At 48.7% G+C, this 23,214-nt stretch overlaps 10 protein-coding genes and 1 non-coding gene; 6 read left to right on the top strand and 5 right to left on the bottom strand.

The window, feature by feature from the left end:
- Window positions 1-82: 82 nt before the first annotated feature.
- FFUJ_12138 (related to protocatechuate 3,4-dioxygenase beta subunit) lies at window positions 83-1,249 on the bottom strand (the record flags this gene model as incomplete). XM_023581709.1 has 2 exons in its annotated part: window positions 83-819; window positions 874-1,249. 2 exons carry the CDS (start codon window positions 1,247-1,249, stop codon window positions 83-85), a joined length of 1,113 nt encoding a protein of 370 aa, XP_023434364.1.
- Window positions 1,250-4,053: 2,804 nt separating this feature from the next.
- FFUJ_12137 (uncharacterized protein) lies at window positions 4,054-5,594 on the top strand (the record flags this gene model as incomplete). XM_023581708.1 has 5 exons in its annotated part: window positions 4,054-4,310; window positions 4,358-4,379; window positions 4,428-4,744; window positions 4,801-5,184; window positions 5,234-5,594. 5 exons carry the CDS (start codon window positions 4,054-4,056, stop codon window positions 5,592-5,594), a joined length of 1,341 nt encoding a protein of 446 aa, XP_023434363.1.
- Window positions 5,595-5,927: 333 nt separating this feature from the next.
- Window positions 5,928-6,017, bottom strand: tRNA. The gene has a single exon. It is a non-coding gene (tRNA).
- Window positions 6,018-7,036: 1,019 nt separating this feature from the next.
- Window positions 7,037-7,576, top strand: FFUJ_12136 (uncharacterized protein; the record flags this gene model as incomplete). The annotated part of the gene is made up of 1 exon (XM_023581707.1): window positions 7,037-7,576. One exon carries the CDS (start codon window positions 7,037-7,039, stop codon window positions 7,574-7,576), a length of 540 nt encoding a protein of 179 aa, XP_023434362.1.
- Window positions 7,577-9,352: 1,776 nt separating this feature from the next.
- On the top strand, window positions 9,353-9,871 carry FFUJ_12135 (uncharacterized protein; the record flags this gene model as incomplete). The annotated part of the gene is made up of 1 exon (XM_023581705.1): window positions 9,353-9,871. One exon carries the CDS (start codon window positions 9,353-9,355, stop codon window positions 9,869-9,871), a length of 519 nt encoding a protein of 172 aa, XP_023434361.1.
- Window positions 9,872-10,605: 734 nt separating this feature from the next.
- FFUJ_12134 (uncharacterized protein) lies at window positions 10,606-11,745 on the bottom strand (the record flags this gene model as incomplete). Its single annotated transcript, XM_023581704.1, has 1 exon — window positions 10,606-11,745. The coding sequence occupies one exon, from the start codon at window positions 11,743-11,745 to the stop codon at window positions 10,606-10,608; it is 1,140 nt and encodes a 379-aa protein (XP_023434360.1).
- Window positions 11,746-12,345: 600 nt separating this feature from the next.
- FFUJ_12133 (uncharacterized protein) lies at window positions 12,346-14,701 on the top strand (the record flags this gene model as incomplete). XM_023581703.1 has 11 exons in its annotated part: window positions 12,346-12,388; window positions 12,471-12,988; window positions 13,040-13,084; window positions 13,136-13,208; window positions 13,257-13,488; window positions 13,543-13,654; window positions 13,711-14,049; window positions 14,111-14,249; window positions 14,298-14,471; window positions 14,525-14,615; window positions 14,689-14,701. The coding sequence occupies 11 exons, from the start codon at window positions 12,346-12,348 to the stop codon at window positions 14,699-14,701; spliced, it is 1,779 nt and encodes a 592-aa protein (XP_023435151.1).
- A 226-nt stretch (window positions 14,702-14,927) lies between these two features.
- On the bottom strand, window positions 14,928-15,631 carry FFUJ_12132 (related to acetyltransferase; the record flags this gene model as incomplete). XM_023581702.1 has 3 exons in its annotated part: window positions 14,928-14,954; window positions 15,001-15,480; window positions 15,527-15,631. 3 exons carry the CDS (start codon window positions 15,629-15,631, stop codon window positions 14,928-14,930), a joined length of 612 nt encoding a protein of 203 aa, XP_023434359.1.
- Window positions 15,632-16,037: 406 nt separating this feature from the next.
- Window positions 16,038-17,884, bottom strand: FFUJ_12131 (related to putative tartrate transporter; the record flags this gene model as incomplete). XM_023581701.1 has 7 exons in its annotated part: window positions 16,038-16,274; window positions 16,326-16,497; window positions 16,584-16,759; window positions 16,810-17,223; window positions 17,276-17,562; window positions 17,615-17,672; window positions 17,726-17,884. 7 exons carry the CDS (start codon window positions 17,882-17,884, stop codon window positions 16,038-16,040), a joined length of 1,503 nt encoding a protein of 500 aa, XP_023434358.1.
- A 969-nt stretch (window positions 17,885-18,853) lies between these two features.
- FFUJ_12130 (uncharacterized protein) lies at window positions 18,854-20,894 on the top strand (the record flags this gene model as incomplete). XM_023581700.1 has 4 exons in its annotated part: window positions 18,854-19,000; window positions 19,053-19,390; window positions 19,437-20,377; window positions 20,428-20,894. The coding sequence occupies 4 exons, from the start codon at window positions 18,854-18,856 to the stop codon at window positions 20,892-20,894; spliced, it is 1,893 nt and encodes a 630-aa protein (XP_023434357.1).
- A 422-nt stretch (window positions 20,895-21,316) lies between these two features.
- FFUJ_12129 (related to 3-hydroxyacyl-CoA dehydrogenase) lies at window positions 21,317-22,441 on the top strand (the record flags this gene model as incomplete). XM_023581699.1 has 6 exons in its annotated part: window positions 21,317-21,394; window positions 21,458-21,643; window positions 21,689-21,854; window positions 21,905-21,925; window positions 21,978-22,104; window positions 22,156-22,441. 6 exons carry the CDS (start codon window positions 21,317-21,319, stop codon window positions 22,439-22,441), a joined length of 864 nt encoding a protein of 287 aa, XP_023434356.1.
- Between the last annotated feature and the right edge of the window lie 773 nt (window positions 22,442-23,214).

Genomic DNA, 23,214 nt, shown 5'->3' with positions numbered 1-23,214 from the left:
TCGGTAACACGGTATTCTAGCAGTATCCACTCCCATGGATCCAACCGGTCGCACCCCGGATTTAATTCACCGTAGGATTCTCTTACTCGTCAATCTTGGCCGGAGGTGTGCCTCCAGGAGCAGCACCAGAAGGAGCAGATCCGCCCATACCGCCACCGGAGTTCTCGTTGGCAACGCCTCCCTCCTTGTAGTAGTAGGCAGCCGGAGACACGGAGCTAGACTGGGTGGAGTTGATGCCGAAAGCAAGCCAAGCGAAAAGACCGTCGCTGATGCTGTCACCGAGAAGAGTGTACTCCATGAAGGGGTCAACACCATCGGTCTGTGTCTCTTCGCTCAGAATACCATCATCTTCGTTGAGGGTGAGTTCCTGGGTGTTGGAAGCATAAGGCTCGAGAGTTTCGACTTGCGAGATGAGGTCTTGGTCGAAGAAGGCTTGTCCAACATGGCTGGCGTAGTTGTCTCGGCCGAGGGTCTGGTTGGCGAGGAGAGTCGCGTTGGCATGGACCATGACGTGGATATGAGTAGCACGGCTGGTGTAGTGACCGGGGAAGATGGACTCGAACTGAGCAACACCATCAGAGTCGGTCTTCTGAATACCTCGAAGCCAAGTCTGGTCAATGTTGGTCTCATCAGAGCTATCGCCATTGCCGTTGGCAACGATACCAGAGTACACGCCAGTGGAGTTGCAGTGCCACATCTCCAGGTAGACATCGGGGACAGGGTCGCAGGTTTCGACGTCAATAACCTGGTAGTCGAGGACGATGTTGAGACCCTCTTGATCTTCAATGATGTTCTCACGAACGTATTCGCCGGCCACATCTGGATTATTTTAGCTAATGTCCCTGAAACAAAGAGGAAACGGAATTTACTTACAGTAAGGACCCTGAGTAACCTCGGGAGTCAAAACACAAGAGTTGATGCTGGCAAACAGAACCGAAGGGGCAGTGCAAGGGCTGAAGCCTTGAGAAGTCTTGTTGTGAGAAGTGTTCAGGGCGGTATCAGCATCGCGCTTCTTCAAGCTTCGCTTCTGGCGAGCCTTGTTAATCTGAGCCGAACGACGAGCGATGTTGCGAGCCTCAATACCACGAGCTCGAAGCTTGGGGGCGCAGTGGGCGAGGGAGGATCGCTTGACAGAATTGAGAAACTCGCGACGTTCGGCGGCCTCGTGAGCAATATCATGTCCTGGATGGGCCGAGGCGATGCTAGCCGCGAGGGCGAAGCTGGTGAGGAGGCTCTTGAAAGAAGGCATGTTGATGATTTCCAATGATAGTTTGTATTTGGGTAGAGAACGGTCTGGAAGAGGCTGATGCGAGTGATGAGGATATCGAGATTGTGATTAAATTGCAGAAAGTCATTCTTTATATCTATTGTAAGCTCCGAATCCACCGCCTCTCGACCTCAACAACAACCCACATACCGAGTGGCGCTGAGGCTGCATATTCGCATTGTCGAGAGGCGCATGGACACGCTGTGACGCGTTAATGTTACGGAAAACAACCAAACGGTCAATTTCTCCGAATAAAGCTGCCAAGCTAAGAATGAAGCATAGACGGCACCTAAAAAGCACTGCCGAGGTCGAGTTTAGGGCCAGCCTATAGCGGAGAATGTAAAACGAGTCAGGCAAAAGAGGTGACGACGATTGGCTCGCGAACGCGCAGCTCAATGGAGGACACCCGTGTTGTGGGGGCTCGTCGGGAGGTGGGAGCCCACATCGCGAGAGATCTTCACGATGTCATCTCAAAAGTCGAGATGGGGAAATGCGTGTGCGTATGTCGTATTTGAAATTGGGGTTTCTCATTGGTTGGAGGTTTGAAGGGTGTTTTCAAGCTTATACTCAAGTGGACGTAGTGGTTTTCTAGACTGATGCTGCACGTTTCAAGACTACTACGAGCAGGTGATAGGTGCTCGTAGACCGGGACAGGTTTCAATAGCTTCATAGATTCATGCGCAAGCCTAAGTTTTTGTATCTATGCACTGTCGTCACTTTATCATGGAAGTTGAGAGTAGAGTTAGAGCATTTCCGTGGCTTTCTAGGTCGTCTCCCGACCTATCATCAGATACACCAAGAAGGCATAGCCATCATGCTCTCGCATTATAGGATGTTGTTTTACTTACTCAGATACTTTTGCCGTTTTGATTTACGTGACTGTTATCGACAAGCAAGAGGCACCCTTTGCAATAGGTATCTTGAAGTTGAAAGTAATGCCCTTCCGACGCGCTGTTTGGGATAATTTACGGACCCCTATGGACTTTTTGTCGTGGTTAACTTCCTTTGGGTACAGTTTCCCAGACTTTTGGCCTGATTTTGCCAACTTTGGCTATAAAAGCGACCTTAATAAATGGGCGAAACACCCAGATATGAAGCGCACGATAGGCGGATGTCTTGGCCACTTTATGTTGAATTAAAGCCATTTGCGAAAGAGCAACTTATCAACGATGCATCAGAGTGTAGGAGCTATCCATTGGTAAAAGATAATACTTGTAGGATTTACGATCAATGCCCCCGACCAGTGAATCCATCAAGCCTCCGAGAAATGATCCTTCTCCAGGGTAGCCTTAAACTGAAGCCAGGGTTATGCTGTTCATTTATATTCCTATGTAATCCCCCCCACTTGCTGATATCGATTACAATAATGCGACATAAGGATGGCCAAGAACTTTAAGATGCCAGATAGGGCTGTCACAAACTCAATTCACTTAACTTTACTGGAGCCCTGTGCATTCAGGACATTGAACGAGTATACACTTATACCTCTCATACTTGTCAGATTCCAATCATCTAGACTCTAGAAAAGTCCCTTGGTGCAACACCCCGCTAGAACAAGGCCAAGCCAAATCCCACCCATTTGGCTACTGCACTGGAACTTTCCAGATGCGGCCTCTTGGATGGTTTTCCACAGACAATTCTTGCATCCTGCACCGCTTCAGTTCTAGTCCAGAGCTGCGAATGAGCCGCATTCTAGTCTGCCATTCATTACCCGCTTGTTGGGCCTTATCCGAGCTGTTGGCTCGTCTAGCCATGGTCCGGCCGAGAACGTGTTGTGGCGCTTGAGTTGACCCAGCGTGCCGGTCCGCCATCGCATTGGTACATAAGTAAGATTAGGGCGGTGTCTTTATGCATTTTATGCTGCAAGTCCCGGCGTGTTTTTGCGGGATTAACTAATCGTCGATTGGGTGTTGAGATGCAGGGGTAGCGATACGAAGGGGAGCGCCATCCTTTGTGTATCACCATCGCCAACAACCTTGCTACTGACCAGCTGCCTGAACCTCGCTGTATTATTGGATGTCCCGCTGGCCAGCGGGAGCATTCCAGAAGAACAATTCTCGTCGCACAGTCTTGACTCTGCGTTCACAATCCGCAAATGGGATCTGTGGTCTCCAAGTACAGAGTAGGTAACTTACCTTATCGCAAGCCACCAATTGTGTTGCCGGTTACGCGGGGAACGACCAAAAAACGCCGAACTATGGAATGGGGTGGCTTCTTGGCCCCTTGGGGTACGGAGTACTCTGTACAGTAGCATTCGTTGATCGGACCCCGGACATTATCGCTTGTGCTAATTTGCGACGAGGCAGGGTAGGCTGTCAGCTGTGCATGATCCCCTCTCCCACGAGGCTCAGACCCTTCTGAGACACTTCGGTTAGAGAAGATGGCAAATTAAAATCGCATTCGCGGACGTGACTAGAGAGTTCTCAGTCAAGCGGGTGAAACTATTCAATGGTGGAATACCCGCACCATCTGCAGCGGATCTACAGCCGAGTCCCCAGAAATCAGATCTAGTTAGTGGTACGAAGCCTGAAGCGAGGCCAAACTTGATGGTGCCTGATAAACTTTGGGGCTACGAGACTAGCGCATCTGCAGACCTCAGATCACCTTGGGCCTAGAACTAGTCAAAGCCAATATGTGATTACACATGCGAGAGACATGGCTTGCTCAGATTCCTCTTAAAGCCGCGTCTCCATCCCCATCCCGCGCTCCCTCTGCCGCTGTTTCTGAGACTCTCCATCTTATTCTGCGTTCCACGTGTTTTCGCTTTCGAGTATCTACCGCAAAAAATGGCGATCAACGAAGTCGACAAGTATCTGTGGCTGGCATACTGCAAGGCTGTGCAGAATGCTGTCGGTGGTCTGCCTGGACATAAGCCTGCTTTGTTCTTCACAAAGCATGCGCAAAAGGCACCAGTCGCATCACAAGATATCGACCCGGCCTATACGAACTACGGAATCAACAACATCATCAACAATTTCTTACAAACTAATGATCTCTTCTATGATCCGGCTCATCACAAAACCTATACTCAATGTTTGCTCGAGTAAGCACCTCGTCACCATACAGTGCGCATGAACTGACCAAGATTAGATATCTGATGACAGTCAAGATTGTACGTGAATTACATGTGCAACAAATTGCTTCTTCTAATAAGTCATAGGGTGAGGGTGATCAAGTCCGGGTAACGATGATGGGCCGAACCCTGGCAAGTGCACTTGACCAGGCCTTGCGCGAGAGGGATCGTGCCCTGGAGACCTTTGAAAAAGAAGAAGGCTACGGCCTCACGGGCGAGCAAGACTTTTCTCAATGGTGGCCATCGCATGCTCCTGCATACTCGGCAGCCAAGCAAAAGGTTGAGGCCGCAGCCGCAGACTATCAGGCTACGCTCCTCAGCATAGGCGGACCAACTGCTAGTTCGCTAGCCAGAGATTTCAATCGAATCGTCAAGGCCCTGATCGGCGGGCAGTCAGTCCCAGGGTGAGATATCATCTTCCGAAGCATTTTGGCCGATTTCTGAATCCTAACCTTGTTAGCATCACGATGCCTGCTTGTCACGCCTCAGCTGACATCACCCGTGAACTTCTTGAGAGAGACAGAACACCGCACGCCATCACATATGTCCCTGAATGGATGTCTCTTCAGTACACTGCCCAAGTTGAACACTGGATGAACGGCGTTGGCGACGGTGACTCTTCTACTCAGATCAACGTTGCTGATGGTAGAGAGATCAACGAATCCGACTTTGGCCATGCGTCCACAGACGCATTCTCCTATGGACCGTGGTTGTCTTTCTCTACCGGCAAAGGAAGTACCAACGAGAAGGGTGTGTCTTTCGGTTCTATGGACACCGATACTAACCTCGACGTGCAATTCTCGTATGATGAAATTCAAACCATTTGTGTTCCGGCTGGTGATTGGTAAGTTGTGCTTGTCCAACAAGATTCGTGTATGCTCATATCATCCTAGGAACGTTCCTAGCCCGGGACGACGCTATCAGTTGTCAGACACCGCCTCTGAAGAGTCCCGCAACCTTGCCTTCCCAGACTATCTCGTCGTCGTGAGGAACCTCGGCTTCAAGGTCTACATCCGAGATTACAAGGTTGCGGGACAGATCGACAACTTGTTTGAGGAAGCCAAGTCTTCTGGTGGTTCTGTCAGAGTTTTCGGTATTCCTGCTACGCCGGGTGGCAGCCCGGATAAGGCTACTGAGGAGAATGCCCATATCGCCGAGTGGGATCTCGGCGCTGGCATGCTTTCAATCAGGCCGACTACTGATGCCGGGTTTGCTTCTGTTGTGGCTCTTGTTGGTGAGCTGAACATCAGTTGACTCGTGTCGGGGCGAGTGTAGTCTTGGTTGCTGTTGTCTGGATTGTTTCACAATCATTAAGTCACTCAACAATGAAATGCATTTGTCCTGGATATCCATAGAACTCCATCAGTATCACTAGCAAGACATTAAGTCTTCTTTCAGAGAGCAAGTATGTAACAAGCCCTAAGATATATATATATACTTTCTCAAAGTTTATTATAGTTAATAATTAATAAATGTCTTAAATCCTAAGTGTCTTAGCCTATGCAAGGCCCCCACTCGCAAAAGGCATTGGGATTCACAACAGCAGAGATGCAAGGATTATATATATATAGAAAGACAAAAAGAACATCGACAACGGCAGGATTCGAACCTGCGCTCCCGAAGGAAACAGCTTAACGGTGATTCGAGGCTGTCGCGATAACCACTCCGCCACGTTGCCTAGACCTGATCGATGATATTTCCGTCACAAAGAGCTGCCATCACAGCGCGAGGTCACACAGGATATACTTAAATTAACAGAAAGATTATCGTTTGTTAAACAAAGTCATTCATGCCGAAATTAAAGTGGTTTGTCTGCCGCTCAAAGATGATATTTGCATAGTAGTAGTAAGAAGATCTACTAATTAAGATCATGTGACAGGCTGAATCCCGGGGCTATTAATAGAAACGTCGTTATCACTCGGCCAAACAGCGTCTGGAAGTACTTATGCCATTGCTTGGTTACCTTGAAGGCACCAAGAAGTTATCGCACTGTTGGTGGTGGGAAAGAAAGCTTCATTCGTGTCGATGCGAGATCACTACCTCTGGACCGTTGCCTGCATGATGGATGTGCTCGATGCGCATGAGCAGACTCGGTGGCCCAAACAGGAACTTCTTTGTGTTGTTTGTCCAAACTTTACGAGGGTTGGTGGTGATGATGATGATAACTGAACACCACCTCAGAGAACGGCGGAAGCGTCTTGGTATGCGCTAGTCGGAAAGAACATACATGAACACTGCATTTGTTTGTCTATAGACATACCATTTTGGGCAAAGGTTGTCGGTTCAATAGAGGGCCAAGTTGAACACCCTGGCTCAAACTTCCATTCAGAAGGGAGCCCCTCATTCTGGCAACATGGAAAATCATTTTTAGCAATGGAGCCGGTTGGCACGCCGGAGTCTCATGACTACATCAATAGCCGCATCAGGGACAACAAAGGCCAAAAAGAACAACCAAACTCAAAACGGTGGCTAAAGCATGTGCTGCCACAAATTGAGTTGGTTGTTTGTTTGAACAGTGAGCGGGTGTAAGATTGATCTCGGAATATGTTTACTGTATGAAGCTCAATCGTATGAGTATGAAATCAACACTTAAACCCACTACGATCCCAATCCTTACCACTCATTATCAAAACAACTCGAACCAAGATTTAACAAACAACTCAAGCAACTACTCATACACAAAGACATCAAGCATCATGTCCACTTCCCAAGATATCAACAATTTCCAATCACCATCAACCCCTCGACTCCCAATGGACGACCCCCAGATCACCCAGAAACCAGCCAATGGAGACATCAAGAAAGATGAAAATCATGTTGCAAAGGACGACATCAAGAAGCACACTGTCAAGGAATCTATCAAGGCTTTTCTGCAACGGAAGCAGCATCATGCGAGTGAGCGGTTGGCCGATCAAGTCAAGCACGATGTCGACTACGCTCAAACCCTCCTCACTAAGTCGAGAGATTTGGTTGCAAAGCATGATGGCATGCTTACCTGGATTTGCGGCACAATCTCCGAAATCCAGGACAATCTTGCCAGGTTTAACGGCTGTATCCCGATCCAGAATAATACAGGTGTAACTCTAAAGCGAAGTAAGAGACGGTGGGAAGAGCACAGTCGGGTTCTTGAAGCTAACCATTCTTCTCTCATGGCTGCTATTAATGTCATGCACCAACTCACGTTGACGCAGAGGAAGTCAGAGCCAGCATGGAGCAGTATGCCTCCGTCAGACTAGCTCTGATAAGCGAAGACCTACGGTGGAGGATGAGGTGGTTTACCGCCTGCGATTTTTAACTGGATCGTCCATTTTCTTGTCGTGTGCTTGCTCTCAAGGAGCGTATCATCTGCTTTTTCTCTTGTTCTTTTTGTTAGTTTCTTGCTTCTGCGTAGGATTAGCTTCGGCATGTCCAAGGCACTAGAGCTTTTCGTGCCCTGAAGAAAAGGGAAACATCCCGGATAGCACTCAGGTGGCATGAAGGAGTGGGAGATATGGTACTGGTTAATAGAAAGTTTCTGTCACTCGTTAATGTATTTTGCAACTCAAAACTAGACTGAACAGGATGTGGTTGTGACATGTTAGCCTCGGCCCGCCCCTACCGCAAGCCTCTTCTTTTCTCCCGCGACATTGGCTTCGGGTAGCACGCCTTCACCACAAGAAAAGCGTCAATAGTGAATTCACATCTGACCACTGGCCTTCATTCTATGTATTCAAGGTCAGTAAGCCAGCAGCTAGGCTCTGGTATATGAAAAGGCTCTTGTACATGGAAAAGCAGTACCGTGCCATCTTTAGCCACTCACTCCAGCGTTACCTAGTACTATGCAGTGAACTACACTACAGCGTTTAATCATGACCACTGGTGCAGTGGTTCAATTAAGATGGAGCTCGAGCCAAGACACCTAGTTCGCATGGTTCTGACCGGTTCTGACCATCCAAAACGGCGGATCATATACAACCTAATAAATGACTACACTATCATTCCATCCGTAAATTTGACCCAGCCAGCCAGCCCATTGATCCATGGTAGGCTCCAGCTGTGTTCCGCGGAACAAAATCAATCATCGGCTAAACGCTTGGACTTAAGGAAAAAGCGAAAAGAACAACACCAAAAGCTTCCGGTTCAGGTTTCCGCGTTTTACGGTTGCTATTTATGGCAGGGGTTCGTATCTTAGGTACCTTTTGATAAATTAGGTATACTTGGAACCTGACCGTAAACCTCGCTGATCAGAAGTACCCAACAACCGGCGGCCTAAGTGGCCCAGAGATGACTCTACCGCCTTGCTGTCCATTCGGCGTCAAGAGTGGCGTCTGGTGACCTACCGTAGCCTGGGGGCCTAGGTATTGTCGTCAGCTCATGCGTAGAAGAAAGCGATAGACTGCCGTTTTGAACATCGCCTTTAGGACCTGTCACTTGGCAGCCTGGGCGGTAATCCCCGTGGCAATTAGCCACTCTGTGAGCAACCCAGGGCCAGAATAGATGTTTTTCAACCACAGCGAGGTCTCAAATACTTCATGAAGAACATGATAAGCGTAGAAAAAGGGGTAGGATTTGCCACCATTTGTTAAACCTTTGGCCGAAACCACCATATCCTTTTACGTAGAGTTTGTCCCGCATTGCAGAGGCGTGATGTCCATTCTGATAACATGGCAGTGGCTTCTGCGATGGACATGGGATAGTTTCACCGGTTTTGTCTGGAGTTTCCAAATGAAGCCATAATACTAATGGCTGTCTTTATTTCTTTGTCCTTTGGCCACGCCGGCTGAGCTTCAAGCCAAAGCTAAACAGACGAAACTACGCTTAGAGCTGTGTTGTAAGGAGCACCTAGCTACGAATTGCCTGTCACTGGATGGTTAAAATGACTGGAATCTGCACTCTGACGATACCTTAAGGATAAGACCCCCCTCGCCAGTCTCTTCTTGTCAACCTCGACCCAATCTAACATCGCTTGCCCGACCCAGCTGGCAGAGTACTCTATACCATCATCATAACCACAACAGAAACCACCAACCACAATGTCAGGAGCCGAAGCCGCGCTTCCCATCGCCTGGGAGGTGTTGAAATTGACCAAAGCTCTGGTAGACATTGGGCTCTCTGCTAGCGACTTGAAGCAGGATGCCCAGGCGTGCGCAAGGCTGGTTGAGCTAATCAAGCATGACCTTCAATATGTCAAGAGGCTGAGAACATCTCTTTTCACTTTGGCTTCCGAGCACGATGACACTCTGGCCTGGATCAACGGCACAATCGACAGAACGGAAGCAGCCCTCGAGGAATACTCCAAGAATGTACCCAAGGAAGACATCGAAAAGGCAACTCTACGCACCCTCGTACAAAAGCTGCAAGATCAGAAACAATGGGAGGAGTGGGGTAAGACTCTTGGGGCCAGCCATTCATCTCTCGTCGCTGCGATCAATGTCATCCATCGAATTAAGCCGGGAAACGCGGCTGAAGTGACCAAGGAAAAGAAAGATCCGACACGGGCTTGCAGCATGCCTCCCAGAAGCTTGAAGCCCAAGTCAAAGGAGCTCCCATGAACGGAAGGGCAAGCCGGACTTGGCAATTGACAGGCTTGGGGGGGTTGTCAGCCCAGGATGGACTGAACGCTGGATGTTTGGTCAGTTGTCATGTATTTTGGTCAGATGGACCTTCTATTTTCCATCCATTTCCCGTCAACGGAGGTTTCGTCTTGGTCTATGTCACACAGAACGGGAAGAGTTTCAGTTGGGATTGCAGCATAGGCGGATGAGGCGGAGTCTTTTACGGACACTGTAATTTATCGAATGTGTTTTGCGACCGCAACCAGCCTACACAAATGCTTTTCCAATAAGCTCTAATTGCCTGAGCGCACGGTTCAAAGTCCTTCATCTAAGCCCAGCCCCTTCGTTTGTACGACACTCACAGTGCTTGGTGCAACACGTCTTTGGCACATGACAGTTGCCAACGGCGACTAACACATGATAACGCCGGCTGTGGCCCGCAAATTAAACCGTATGTTGTTGCATGAAGGATATACGTGGCGTACAGCCCCTTGACTCCGTGTACAGTCAAAGGCTGCAGGCGGTAATGTTCGCTCTGGGGTGACTGCTCTCCATGTTGCTTGACACCCGAAAATGACTGGATTATCTGTTACACTTCTGTTCTTGTACAAAGGGAATAAATTGGTTCGCAATAATTAGCTGAATACAAACTGTTGCAACAGATATCAGAAGTACTAAGTTCTCTCTGCAGATAAAGCTCGCAACTCCTCACGCGTCCAGATTCGGCCTCTTTAGTTTGGCTTAGGACGTGGCAAAATCTCACGCTCCACGATGCGAGCCCCCGGGGGGCCGTTGTACACGGTAGGAGGCCTGGTCCATTTGACCTGGCCATTCCACATGAACCTGATCCTAGGAGCAACGAGACGACCTGGGTCCGAATCCCAGTCGGCTTCCCACACAGAGGGTTGCCCGAAGAAGATTAGAGCACAGTTGGCTGCCTTGCCGAATATGCCGCTCAAATTCCTTTTTAAATCAGCACCTGAACGGCCACGAGCATCGAGGAGCTCCACATTCAGGACTTCAGCGACTTCAGAAGCCATAGAACCAATCCTCTCTCGCCGCGGGTCATCCTTATCGAGACTGGTCGCGGGTATGTATACCATTTTGTACCGACACATGAGCATCATGAACAGAATCTCTCTCCAGACCGAGATACAGTCCTCCCCTGAGATTATGTCAGTAGAGTCCACCGCAGCAGCGATATGAATATCGAACTTACTGTGCTCGAATTGCCGATGAGGGATGAACTGAAAACATGTCGAGACCTCAGGCGGCAACAGACAGTCTTCAACATTGCAGTCTGGATTCATTCGTCTGTACAGCAGTCGGATGAGGAAGTTCCATATGGCGTAGTATCGAGTGTCTCGATCGCATATCAACTCTGACCACGTGTCACCTTCGGGAGGGTTCCCGGCAAGGCGGGCAAGTTCATCGTCATTGAAAGAGGACCTCTCGATGGTTGGCACTGACGTGGTATGGACATTTCCGTGGCCATAAATAAGATTATCGCAAAAGCCTTCGATCAGGCACTCGAACCCAACATTCTCCTCGATTTCTTCGGGCCCCCAGACAGGTATAACACGGTGAGCCAACTCCCTGTGTGACTCCGTGATAGGATTTGGATTCATCTGACTGCGGATAACCTGGGTCTCTGGGACTTGCTGAGGAGTAGGAACATTCGTAGCTGCAGCCTTTTGTTTGGTAGAGGTTTCAGCAACATCAGGGTTGCGATTATTGCTTAGCCAAGAGAAGAAAGAGGCTCCACGTACAGTCCCTTTCAGAGCTAGGACGATGATTGCGACGACGAGGGAAATCGTGCAGATCCCAACAGCCCAGCCGATAAAGAACGACTCAACAAATGAACAAGCCATAGCTGCAGGAACAACTGATGTGAGATCTCAGTATGAACTATATGGAGTTGTTCCGGTGGTTGAAAGAAGAGGAGAGTTGAAAAACCCAAGCAAGAGAGGGATGGGCGGCCATAAGTGGAACTGGCAATTGGGTACTTAAGTCCAACTTGACAAACCAACAACAATACTCCACTGGCTCAAGAATGATCATCCCGTGAGTGAGCAAACATGTTTTTGGGCAAAGGAGTCATCTCAGTTGGTGGAGCAATGTGGCTGGCTTGGCATGAGTCTGGGCCTGCGCCAGGACCAGCTCGCCCTGTCGGGCTTAAGTCTATTGCCGTGTGACACAGCCCCAGTAATAACTCATTTATGATACCTTCTAAATGAAAGTGGGAAATGATGAAAGCGGGTGTAATGGTAGGAGGGACGGGATGGGACAGGATGGGACGGCACGCCGCTTGAATTGTGTATTCCTTGACTCAGCGGTGTAGAACACGCAGCACCGCGTCAAGAATTTCACTGTCCCCCTTAATTGTGGTAGAGGGCATTAATCGTTTCTCTTCCTCCTCCTTGCTCCATCTTCAATATTCCTCAGCCAAAATTGACCAATAAGCCGGAATTATGGCAGAAGATCTCGTTGTCGGGATTGATGTTGGAATGAGCGGTATGTGATCTGGTCCACCCCGACTAAAAGTCTGAATAACCACAGCGATAATGTGGGCTTCTGACCAAGACCACATTGAAAGGTACCGGTGTTGCGTACAGACGCAAAGGGTATGCCAAAGTGACTACCCTGGGATGGGGCAACGATATGAAGGATCCGAAAACGCCCACGCGTGTCTTTTACAATGTCCACCATCAGCCGCCGAAGCTTGTTGGATGGGGAATGGAGGTCCCCAACGACTCTGTCGATCATCCTCAACTAAAAGAATGGTTTAAAGTCGACCTTGGAGCAGTTAATGCTGATAGGGTTGAAGTTAAAAGGATTTATAAAGACTTTCTGACCTCTTTGTTTCGCGAACTAAGCACACAGCGGTTTACACCCGCTTTGCTAGGAGGCAAACAGTTCGAAGAGACCAGGGTTTTATTCCTTTTTAGTGTGCCCGCCCTATGGGACCCGGCTGTTGTCCATGATTTTACGCAGCTCGTTCGTGAATCTGGCTTCGAAAAGGAGGGCCTTCGCAGCGTTAGAGTCACCATGACAGAGCCCCAAGCGGTCGCTGCATATGAGATTTGTGTACCAAATCCTTCTTACCAACTCAAGGTCAGTGAGCCGAGGCCTTCAGGAACACCACAACTCATATGTACCTCACAGAACGGGCAAAATGTTTTGATCGTTGATGCTGGCGGTGGAACCACTGTAACTTTGCCCCTGCAGATGTGTTGACATTGCTAGCGCTAACCTCTGAAGGATTTCTGCCTCTTGAAGATGGACGGTAGCTATGAGAAACCGCCCCAAGCCATGGAACTGGCACCACCAGCAGGTAAGGCAGTCCCCTCTCTCCCTTAGTGGCATGAGCCAACCTTTTTAGCCTGTGCAACTGGCTCTACGTATATCGACCGAGGTTTTGAGGAAATGGTGACGACCTATCTTCAGGATAAGCGTGATTCTTTGGTAAGAGACATTGAGGATGTCAGTTGGGACATGCGAAACAGCAACCTATTCCACACGAGAAAACACGGATTTGACTCCGATACCTGGGACGACTTGAAATTCAAGATTCCTTCCAAGAACAGCGCTGTCGCTTCCTTTGTTCTGACTAGGTAAACTTCTGTCATGCCAAATCAAAGTTGAAATATGTTTCTCATTAGGTTTAGTGAATCTCTCGGTTCTTTGTTCGACCGCCAGATTGATGAAATCACCCAAAGAATTGGGCTTTTTGTCGGAGCATTCCAAACAGACAGCGAGACCGACTACAAAAACCGTCTTGTAAGTCACAAAACAGTCCAAATTTCCGTGACTGAGAGTTGTCTCTGATTACGCAGGACTATATTATCCTCGCCGGTGGACTTGGAAGCTCCCGCTATGTTCTACACAAGATAGAAGAATTTATCGCCAAATCGCAGTTCAAAATTGCAGCGAACCCCAAAGTCGTCATGTCAGCTGCTCCTCGACTGGCTGTTTGCATGGGCCTGGTCTACAATGCGGGCCGTAACCCAGAGCTTTTCCCACGACGCTTCAATCGAGTCTCAATCGGCGTGGCGTCGCAGCCATTGACAGGTGAAATTAAGCAGCGTCGCTTGCGCAATTTCCTTAAACGAGCATTCCTGCGCGTCCCCAAGGGCCAGAAGGATGGGGGAGAAGTGGAGTGGGTTCTCGTCAAGGTAAAATTCCACCATTGAGATTGATGTCATCGGGCTGCCTTTGCTGACGTGACGATACAAGGGGGAACTTGTCCCTGACCGAGTCGCCGTTCATGAACAAACAGCGTACTTCAGTGCGGATTTGCCATCCGACAAGCGGATCTGGGACCTCGCGGTTCTCCACAGCTTCGAGAGCGACATCGACCGGTTGACGCTTAGAGGTAAGCCTCTGACCCCTGATGGCGCATGTTAGATACTAACATACACAGATAACTGTCGCGTCTATTCAGTCCTCAGAGTGAATTTGTCGCATATTGGCGTACCTGAGAAGACTGGGACAGGAGACGCCCTAGCAAGACTCAATCTGGCTCCAAAGCCCAAAGTTCCGATCAAATTTGACCTTCGGATAGAAGTCGGACTAGCCACTGCCGAAATTCATTGCAGTATGAGTATCAGCCCATAGTAAAGAATAAGCTTGACACTGACACATAACTAGCTGATAAGAAGGGGCGGCTTTGCAGCGAACCCATGAGTATCGAGATAGACCAAGTATCTGAAAGCCTTCCATCCACCGGCCAGAGTGCCGTGTATGAATTGAGCTAGGTAAGATTGAAGACATTTGAATCAAGCTCGGCTAACGACTGCTAACTTGGTCAACAGAGGTCGTCTTTGAGAATGTGATGAGTCGGCACACATCGTAGGATTCCATTTGTGGTAATTGTCACGGTCCGTTTTATCATTCGTCGCTTATTCTTCACCGAAGATGCCTTTGTGGAAAGTATGTAGCTGGACACAAAACGGAACAATGTATTTGCTGCCTTTGTATTCTGGACCACGCGAACCTCTTTAATGTCAAGTCCATCGCCTAGCACATTTGATATCACTATGGTAGGTAGTTCTCACAGAGGAAAAGATAGTATGTAAGACTATATCCCAGTTAGTATTGGCCATTCTGCTATTGAGGTCACTCACAAGATCATGCCAAGCCACCCCAGCATATTCAGACTCGCTCTTCCCATAGTGCTCAAATCCAAGTCTCTGGTAGTACGGAACAAGACGGTCATACGTCAAGATAGATATGCGATCCGCAGAATTGAGTGACTTTGTTCTCTGGATATAAACGCGCATGATAGCCTTGCCCAGACCGGCCCTCTGGTAATCGGGTGCGACAGCAAGAGCATGGAGAGCAATCGTTCGTCCATTCTTGTTGTGACCCACGGCGTAGTCACCTTGGGGATCTTCCTTCCAGTTGCGGGGGTAGTCCATATCTTCATCTTTGACGGGTTTGTTGGCTGTTTTGGTAGAGATAACATGTGCGAGAAGCACGTCGTCGTCAGATGTCGATTCCTCCACGAACGGGATGTCATGAGGAATGGGAGACGGCAAGCTGGTGCCAGCACGAAGAAATAGGCCAATGCATATCTCGGGACAGACTGTTAAGCGATACTCAATCTAGATCGAGGTTAGATTCCAACCTCGGGTCTGTTATGGATCTCACCACCTTTTCACGAGTGGCGGCCTCGGCGGGAGGAAACGCGGCAGTTTCAACGGCCAGTGACCGCTCTAGGTCATTGATGTTGAGTTGCCGAGCATAGAGGGACATTTTGAAATAGAGTCAAGTAGTGGTGTATGATTGGCTCAACGTCGATAGGGATTGACTTTACTATAAATATCTATCCAAGGATGAATCATGAGAAACCTTGATGACAACGACAACGACAACGACAACGGCGACAAGGCGGGGTTGGGTGGGGCTGCAGAGTTAAACCATGGAAGGGCGCGCATTGAAAATGACAGTCTAAACTAACAAGGTACCTAGTCTAAACTAGACTGACTTGGCTCTGTCTCCATTCAATCCTGATCATGAGGGGCTGCCTCTACTGTAGCTATCTCCAGACCACGCCTTGGTTATGCTATGCATAAAAATGCATCGAACAGTTGAGGAGGACATCAATACGATACAGTTCAATCTCATTGTACAATCCAATTCACAACTAAACTAGGTAGATTTAGTGCATATATCGCCAGGTTACAGCCTTGTCCCCCTTGGCGGAAAGTTCCTCCTCAGAGATGGTCTCATGTTCACCAGCTGCCATTCTCCTATCACGACTCTTGTTGATGCGGCTATAGCTGAATATCAAGATGAGAGCCGCTATAATACCCCCGCCAATGAAACCCAGTTCCAAGGCGTGACCCAAAATGTAGCGAGGCCCATCCTTTTGTCGGTAAAAGTTCGACGCCATGGCCTAAGTTTGTTAACGAGAAGAGCCATGCTACCGGGAAAGGGTTATACCTACACCGCCGAGATTTCCAACTCCAATCTGAATGGCCATTCCAACACTGCGTTTGTAACTTCCTGACAAATTGTTGGCCAGCCAAGTGATAACTCCTGGGAACGCAGGGTAGATGGCGCACGCTGCGATGAAGACACCGGCGTAGACAACCTTGGGGTTGTGGGTAGAAATACACCTGAGATTGTTAGTATGCACTGGAGCAATGTGACTTTATGGACAACTTGCATCGTAAAGCCAACAACCATGACGCAGAGGAAAGACACAATGAATGGACTTCTCTTGCCAACTCGATCTGATGTCCAAGCGACAATCACAGCTAGGATAGCTGCAGTGATGTAAATAGGAACAGTCATAAGCTGGGCCTTGCTAGAACTATAGCCAAGGTTTCGAATGATGGTGGGCAAGAAAAGACTGATTCCGTAGAGTGGACAGACAATCTGCCATGGTCAGCAGTACTCATGCCATAGCAGCTCATACCTTGACTTACACCCCAGTAAACAAAGATGTTGACCCAAATCTGCCAGTCCTTAAACGCCGCCCAAATATACTCCCACTTGAACTCGTCGGCCTGTGCAACACGAGACTGACTCTGACCCGCAGCCTTCTGCTGACCCTGATACTTGAGCCTGAACACGACGAAAGCGCGCTCCTCTTCAGTCAAGAAGCTTGCAGTCTCAGGGAAGTCGTAAAGTGCCCAGAAGGCAAATATGGCAACAAGAACGGTAACGATTCCCTCGAGGATGAAGATCCAGCGCCATCCTTCAAGGCCACCAACACCATCCATCTTTGCGATACCAAAGGCCAGTAGACCACTGAAAGCACCAGCGATGGAAGCTGCAGAGAAGAAGAGGGCTTGTCGGAATTGGATTTCGTGACGACAATACCACATTGTGAGGTAGTACTTAAAACAGGTTAGTTTCCCGGCAAATATTTGAGAAGAGGCGCAGACGTACAGCGACACCAGGGAAGAGACCGGCCTCAGTGACACCAAGAAAAATGCGCGCAATGAGAAGACCGTGGTAGTTTTGAACAATGCCCATGAGTGTCATCACGATACCCCATGCAATCATGATGGTAGGAAGCCAAACGCTTGGGCGGAGCTTCTTGAGCAGGAGATTCGACGGGACTTCGAAGGCGGCGTATGTAAAGAAGAAGACGGTGAGACACCAGTTGTATTGGTCCGGGCTCATCTTGAGATCTTCCTGGAGACCCTCGATCTTTGCGTTTCCGATGTTTCCTCCTGTGGTTGCATGCTTAGTTGGGCGTCATAGCGAGGGCTGTGGTAAACTCACGGTCGAGAAAAGAGAGGAGGTAAAGGAGTGCGAGCATGGGGATCAATCGCATGTCCATCTGAGAGTCTTTCCTTAGTGATAAACTAGTAAGTATCGGTGACCAGAACAAACCTTGCGAAGAATCTTCTTCTCATCAAGATGAGAAAATGACTCGAGGGTTGTACCAGGTGCCGTAGCCATAGCGTCGATACGATCGACCTGCCCTCTACCAGCAGCCTCGGCCTCAAAGACCTCAGCCTTCTCATTTGGGGGAGTAGAAAAAGAAGCCATGATGATGACGAAGAATGTCTGTGTCTCTGATTTGGAAATGGCCAGAAAAGATGGGACGATCAGCGAACTTAAGTATGTCGCGTCACCCTTGTCTTCCCCATGATTTCCCCGCAATGTCTAATGTTGCTGATCTTGAGTGAAGGGATCGTAAGAGGCTTGCGAGGAACGCAAGCAACGGTAGATGGAGACGGGGGAGGGGGCGGACGGTAGAGGGCGGGAAACGCTTATCTGGAATAAGGAACTGAGAGACAGGCCATGGTCAGCAACGGATCCGATGGTTATGTAGAATGAGCGAGTCATTCTTGGTCATGCATGGTTCAATTGTGGGATACGAATCTCAGATCCATCTGTCACAACAGTGAGATGCTATCCTATTGCTCTTCATCCTGTACGAGCCTCTCTTGTTATTGGCGATTTCTCGTTGTTTCAACTTCCAGCTCTTCACTCCAAGATGGGGTTTCTGCAATGCAAAAGCTTGTACGTCATAGCAAAGAGTGTCATGGCCTCGGTTCCGAAGATCCCTGTCAACACAATGGCTCCCTTTTCTCTGCAGCGATCAGCGTTACCTAACAGAATGTGGCGGCGCCCGTCACAAACAAGCCAGACGAAGGAAGTTCAAGGAACAAGAGTTTCTCCAAAATTAAACTTTCAACCGTGTTTTCACCTTCTCCGCCTTTTACCAATCGAGCTCTGAAGAAATCATCTCCAAAGTGGTAAGAAACAAGACCATTGACCCCGTCAAAACGGTCTAACCTTGAATGTCAACCCCATACTAAACTGAACTGAACTGAACTGAACTGGGGGATCTACATTACCCCGCATCATCTGATGAAAGACTTCCCTGTTCTCTCTTCCAAATAAAGTGGACTCTCTTCATTCCCAACAAACATCGACCGGATCCGAGATTCACTCCTGAATCGCGAATTGCTACCACTGCAACGCTCACCTGTAGATTATAGTGGATCCGAGATGCCAGCGGGTCTCGTTACACGTCGTACTCAGTTCTCCAGCTGCGACGAATGTCGTAGGTCGCGTGTGGCTTGTGATGCCCAGAGCAGCGAAGGCACTTCTTCGTGTACACGCTGTCGGAACCGTCACCACGCGTGTACCTTTAAGGTATGTGATTATGGTTCCAGCCTTGCCGAGAGATGATTAAGGCCTTGCACAGTGGCTTCAGAATGCCAAGACGAGCAACGGAGGCGCAAAGCGTAGGTCTCGTCGAGGAACAATTCGACCTACAAGTGACACATCATCAACACGCGGCAGTCGAGTCACGAATACTTCCCATGAGTCGGGATTTGATCCAGGTTTTGTAAATGACCTAGGCCATGATATCTACAGAGATAGCCCAACCGTAACGGCAATGCCCGAGTCAGCATCTTTGCCATGGTGTCCAAGTCCGATAACAAATTCAGAAGAGGACTCTAGATGGCTTGATACTCTGTACAGAGAAGGCTTCGAGGCGGTCTTTGGCTCTTGGATGGGAAGATATGCTTGCCCTTTCTTGTACGTATCAGCCAAGAGTATCTACCGCTTATACTTACATGAGCAGGTTCGGTCACAACCTAGCAGACAAATACGTCAGCATATCTGATCTTTGTCGCCATCTCGACGGGTGTATAGTAGATACTGGAAACAGCCAGCTAGTCGGTCGAAGCAGAGACATTGAACAGTCTCTCCAGAGCACCATCTCAGCATTTGCAGCACGATGGCTCCCTGTTACATCCCCAGAGCCAAACTCCAACGAGGATCACTGCAGTCTTGTCCAGACTCTATGGAGGCATGCTAGAAGAGACATGCTACGTGTCATCAATAGACCGGCTTATCGGTCAATGCTATCTCTGCTTCTCTTCGCTCTCACGCCGATACCAGAAGGCATCTCAGAGGACGAAGAGACAGATGGGATTTCCGGTCAGGCTTGTGTTCATGCAGCCTTGCAGCAGATACAAACATTACGTGCACGTCAGAGAAACCTACAATTCAGCGGTTCCAAAGTTTCTCCATCTCTCAAGTCCCAAGCTATTGTCACAACACCAGAGTCGATCGAGACATCAGGCTTCATAAACGCCGAAAGTACGGTATACTGGGCTGCTTTGACATTCGACACCTCTGCATCTCTGACCCTCAACTGTCGCTCCCTCCTATCTTCAGGTCTTTTCGGCTTCGAGTCTGAACTCCCATGGCGTCTCGTCAAAACTTGTGCCAAGATGTTCGACGAGAACGCCCGCCAGTGGAAGCAAGGGAGCTCGGACATGACAGATGAAAGGGCGAACCAGATCATTGCTGCTGGGGCCTCTTGGAAGCTACTTGGATGGAAAGTCACTGCCATTTTCAAAGAAGCTCTGAGAGATGGTCATGAGGAGGCAGAAGTTCGGAGAGCATACCTGGCCGTAGTCGACTCTGTGAAACAATTTGGCATCATTTATCGTCCGCTTCTGGATGAGTGCCATAAACGCATGCCTTTTCTTGGGCAGCAGACAAAACTTCGATGGTGTAAGCTTGAGTGTTACTGCAAACAAAACCTCTGCTGACTACCCGTGCAGTTTCTCTCATGCTTCACTACCATCTCAGCATCCTGATGCTAGTAGACATCATCGAAGCCACGGACCGTCAAGACCTGCTATCAGATATAACCGACATATGCATCGATGCTGAGAACACGGTTATGAACACTCTAGCATTCGGCTTGCACAACACATTCACATTAAAACGACCTCTTGATACAATTGAGGGTGATGGTTTGAGTAGGAGGCAAACGGTATTCACAGTACCGATCGTGTCTATTGATCCATATCCGCACCATGCCGTCGCTGGGGTGCAGTTACTGAGGAAAGCCATTGATCGCGATTTCGGCATTGGAAAAATCACCGAAGAAACTTACCAGAGTTTATTGTCCACGTTGGAGAGGACGTTGAGGCATTTGCCGCAGAGCTCAAAGTCTGTGCGGGCAGCGATAGCAAAGTTCTCAACGGCGGCGAATGATAGTGCACATCCTAGTACTTTAGTCTAAATACAAAGCATTCCTATCGGCTGAATTAAAATGCGTGATTCAAATACTACGTCCGATTGCAGAAGGTGGTTGGGTTTGAAGTATGGACTTGGCGCTGTAAGTTTCCGCGATGCGGAATAAGGAAACAAATTACCCCAACTCAAGCGAACTCAGCCACTGACCTCAGAGTTCATTCTCGGCTGCAATTATCCTGATTTTGTCTCGGATCCGATGACGCTGGTGAGGTCGAAATGCAGTGGAGATATTCGCCACTCACTAAGTTAGTGAGTGTCTGGGGTATCATGGACCGGATCCGAAATGATGACGATCCATCAGAGAAAGATCTGCTGGAACATCTATTTCCATGCTTCTATTTCAACTTCTTCTCCTCAATCGGATAGATTCAAGTTTCCAAACATATTCATTCTCCTAATATTGTCAACATGGTTCTGACATCAGCTTCAAGGACGTCGGTCACTTTGATCGGAGCGGGTACGCAAGGAAGACGACTTGCGTTCATGGTATGTGTCGCCTCAATAATTATCTTGTCTTTCATGAATTCTTTGCCAATGCCATTGCCTCAGTGGTCGAGTAGAGGAAACGATGTCCATCTGGTCGACGGCCAAGAGGCACAACTTCAAGCTAGCATCAAAGCCATTGAGGAGTTTCGACAAAGTGCTAGTAACAGAAATGCTTCTTGGGGTAAAATCATCACGCATTCTCCCGAAAGCTTACGCGAGGCTCTTCAAGCTGCTTGGTTAGTGGTCGAGGTAAGCAACTCTGATATCACAAATGGCCAAATGCTGACTGAAAAGTGTGTACCTGAGCAAATCGAGCTCAAGACGAAGGTCATCTCAGAGCTTGATGCACTTGCTCCGCGAGATACTATCATTGCGTCAAACTCGAGTAGTTATTCCTGTTCGGAGATATTGAAGGGTCTTAACCTGAGAAATGAGACGCGTTTTCTGAGCGCTCATTCTTGTAAGTGTTCGACAGCTGGCAAAATACCCATACTGACTCAAATGATGTAGACTGGCCACCTGAGACACCCGGTAAGAGTCATACGTAAGACGAACTACAAACTGCGTTACTAACAAAGACTAGAAATCGAGATCATGGGCCATGAAACAACCAATCCTTCATACATCACACTGATGATGGAGCAATGCAAAGCCCACGGATTCTCACCGTTTCATGTGAAGTCACCCTCAATGGGATACATCTACAACAGGTAAGCTCTTGTAAAATTCGCTTTCTACGATATCTAATCCAATTCCATCAGGATATGGGCAGCCATCAAGAGAGAAGCCCTCCTGGCAGCCTCAGAAGGCGCTGCAACACCAGAAGAGATCGACAATATTTTCAAAGGAGTATTGAAAACACCCAAAGGGCCCTTCGAGCAGATGGATGTCGTTGGTTTAGATGTCGTCCTGGATATCGAGCAGCATTATGCGGATGCGAGAGGAAACATCCCGAGTGCGCCGCGAGAATATCTTCAGAAGTTTTTGGAGGAAGGTAATCTAGGCGTTAAGAGCGGGCGAGGATTTTATGATTATGGTAAATCTTAGATGGGTTAGAAGTACAATAGTTTTCGATATTTCGGAGTAACAAAGTTGTCTAAATCCATGCAAGGGTGCATAACGCCGAGCCGGCCACTTTACCCGAGAAGAAGAGAAACTAGGAAGCATTCCTCCGAGCAAACAAATCCAAAAGCCCGAACTTGGCAATACATAAGAGGACATCTATAGGGCCAGGTTGTAAAAGCCACGGCGGCTTGGTAGCATTTGCTGAATGCAGGGGAACGCCACAGGGGTAGCGAATACCACCCTCAAGGTTTTCGCGGGGAAAGGGTTGCATCAGCCCGTGGTCTCTTTCGGGATGGTAAATGGCATGATGCGCCACAGATGCTGGGGTATGACAGCATGTGCCAAGAACCAGTTGGCACTTTTCTTGACGATATGTTGTTTAGGGTTACATCCAGAACTGCTTGAGGAAGATGTCCCGGCAAGCGAGCTTATCACGGGGAACGGAGTGAACCCGTGGGTCTGGAACTTGAACGAGCTTCGCTTGAACGCTTACCCGGTGCCAAGAGACGGTTGCACGGTCATACCACCATACCCTGTTGCTAAGTGCCTCTCCAAAGTTAGCCGTATGAGACCCAAGACCCCGTCTTTGGTAGTATTGGTGTTACGGAAGATGCGGGTGAAGATCTTAGGGAAACGATGATGAACTACTGGGGTCCTGACATAACCCAGAAGACGATCACAGATAGAACTCAATGGACAGCATTAAATTCTATTTGTCTAATAATAAAAACGCTTAGCGGACGAAGACAAATACG

The sequence above is a fragment of the Fusarium fujikuroi genome, chromosome FFUJ_chr08 (assembly GCF_900079805.1).
Source record: "Fusarium fujikuroi IMI 58289 draft genome, chromosome FFUJ_chr08".
NCBI lineage: Eukaryota > Fungi > Ascomycota > Sordariomycetes > Hypocreales > Nectriaceae > Fusarium > Fusarium fujikuroi.
This window is presented reverse-complemented; position numbering and strand designations above follow the sequence as displayed.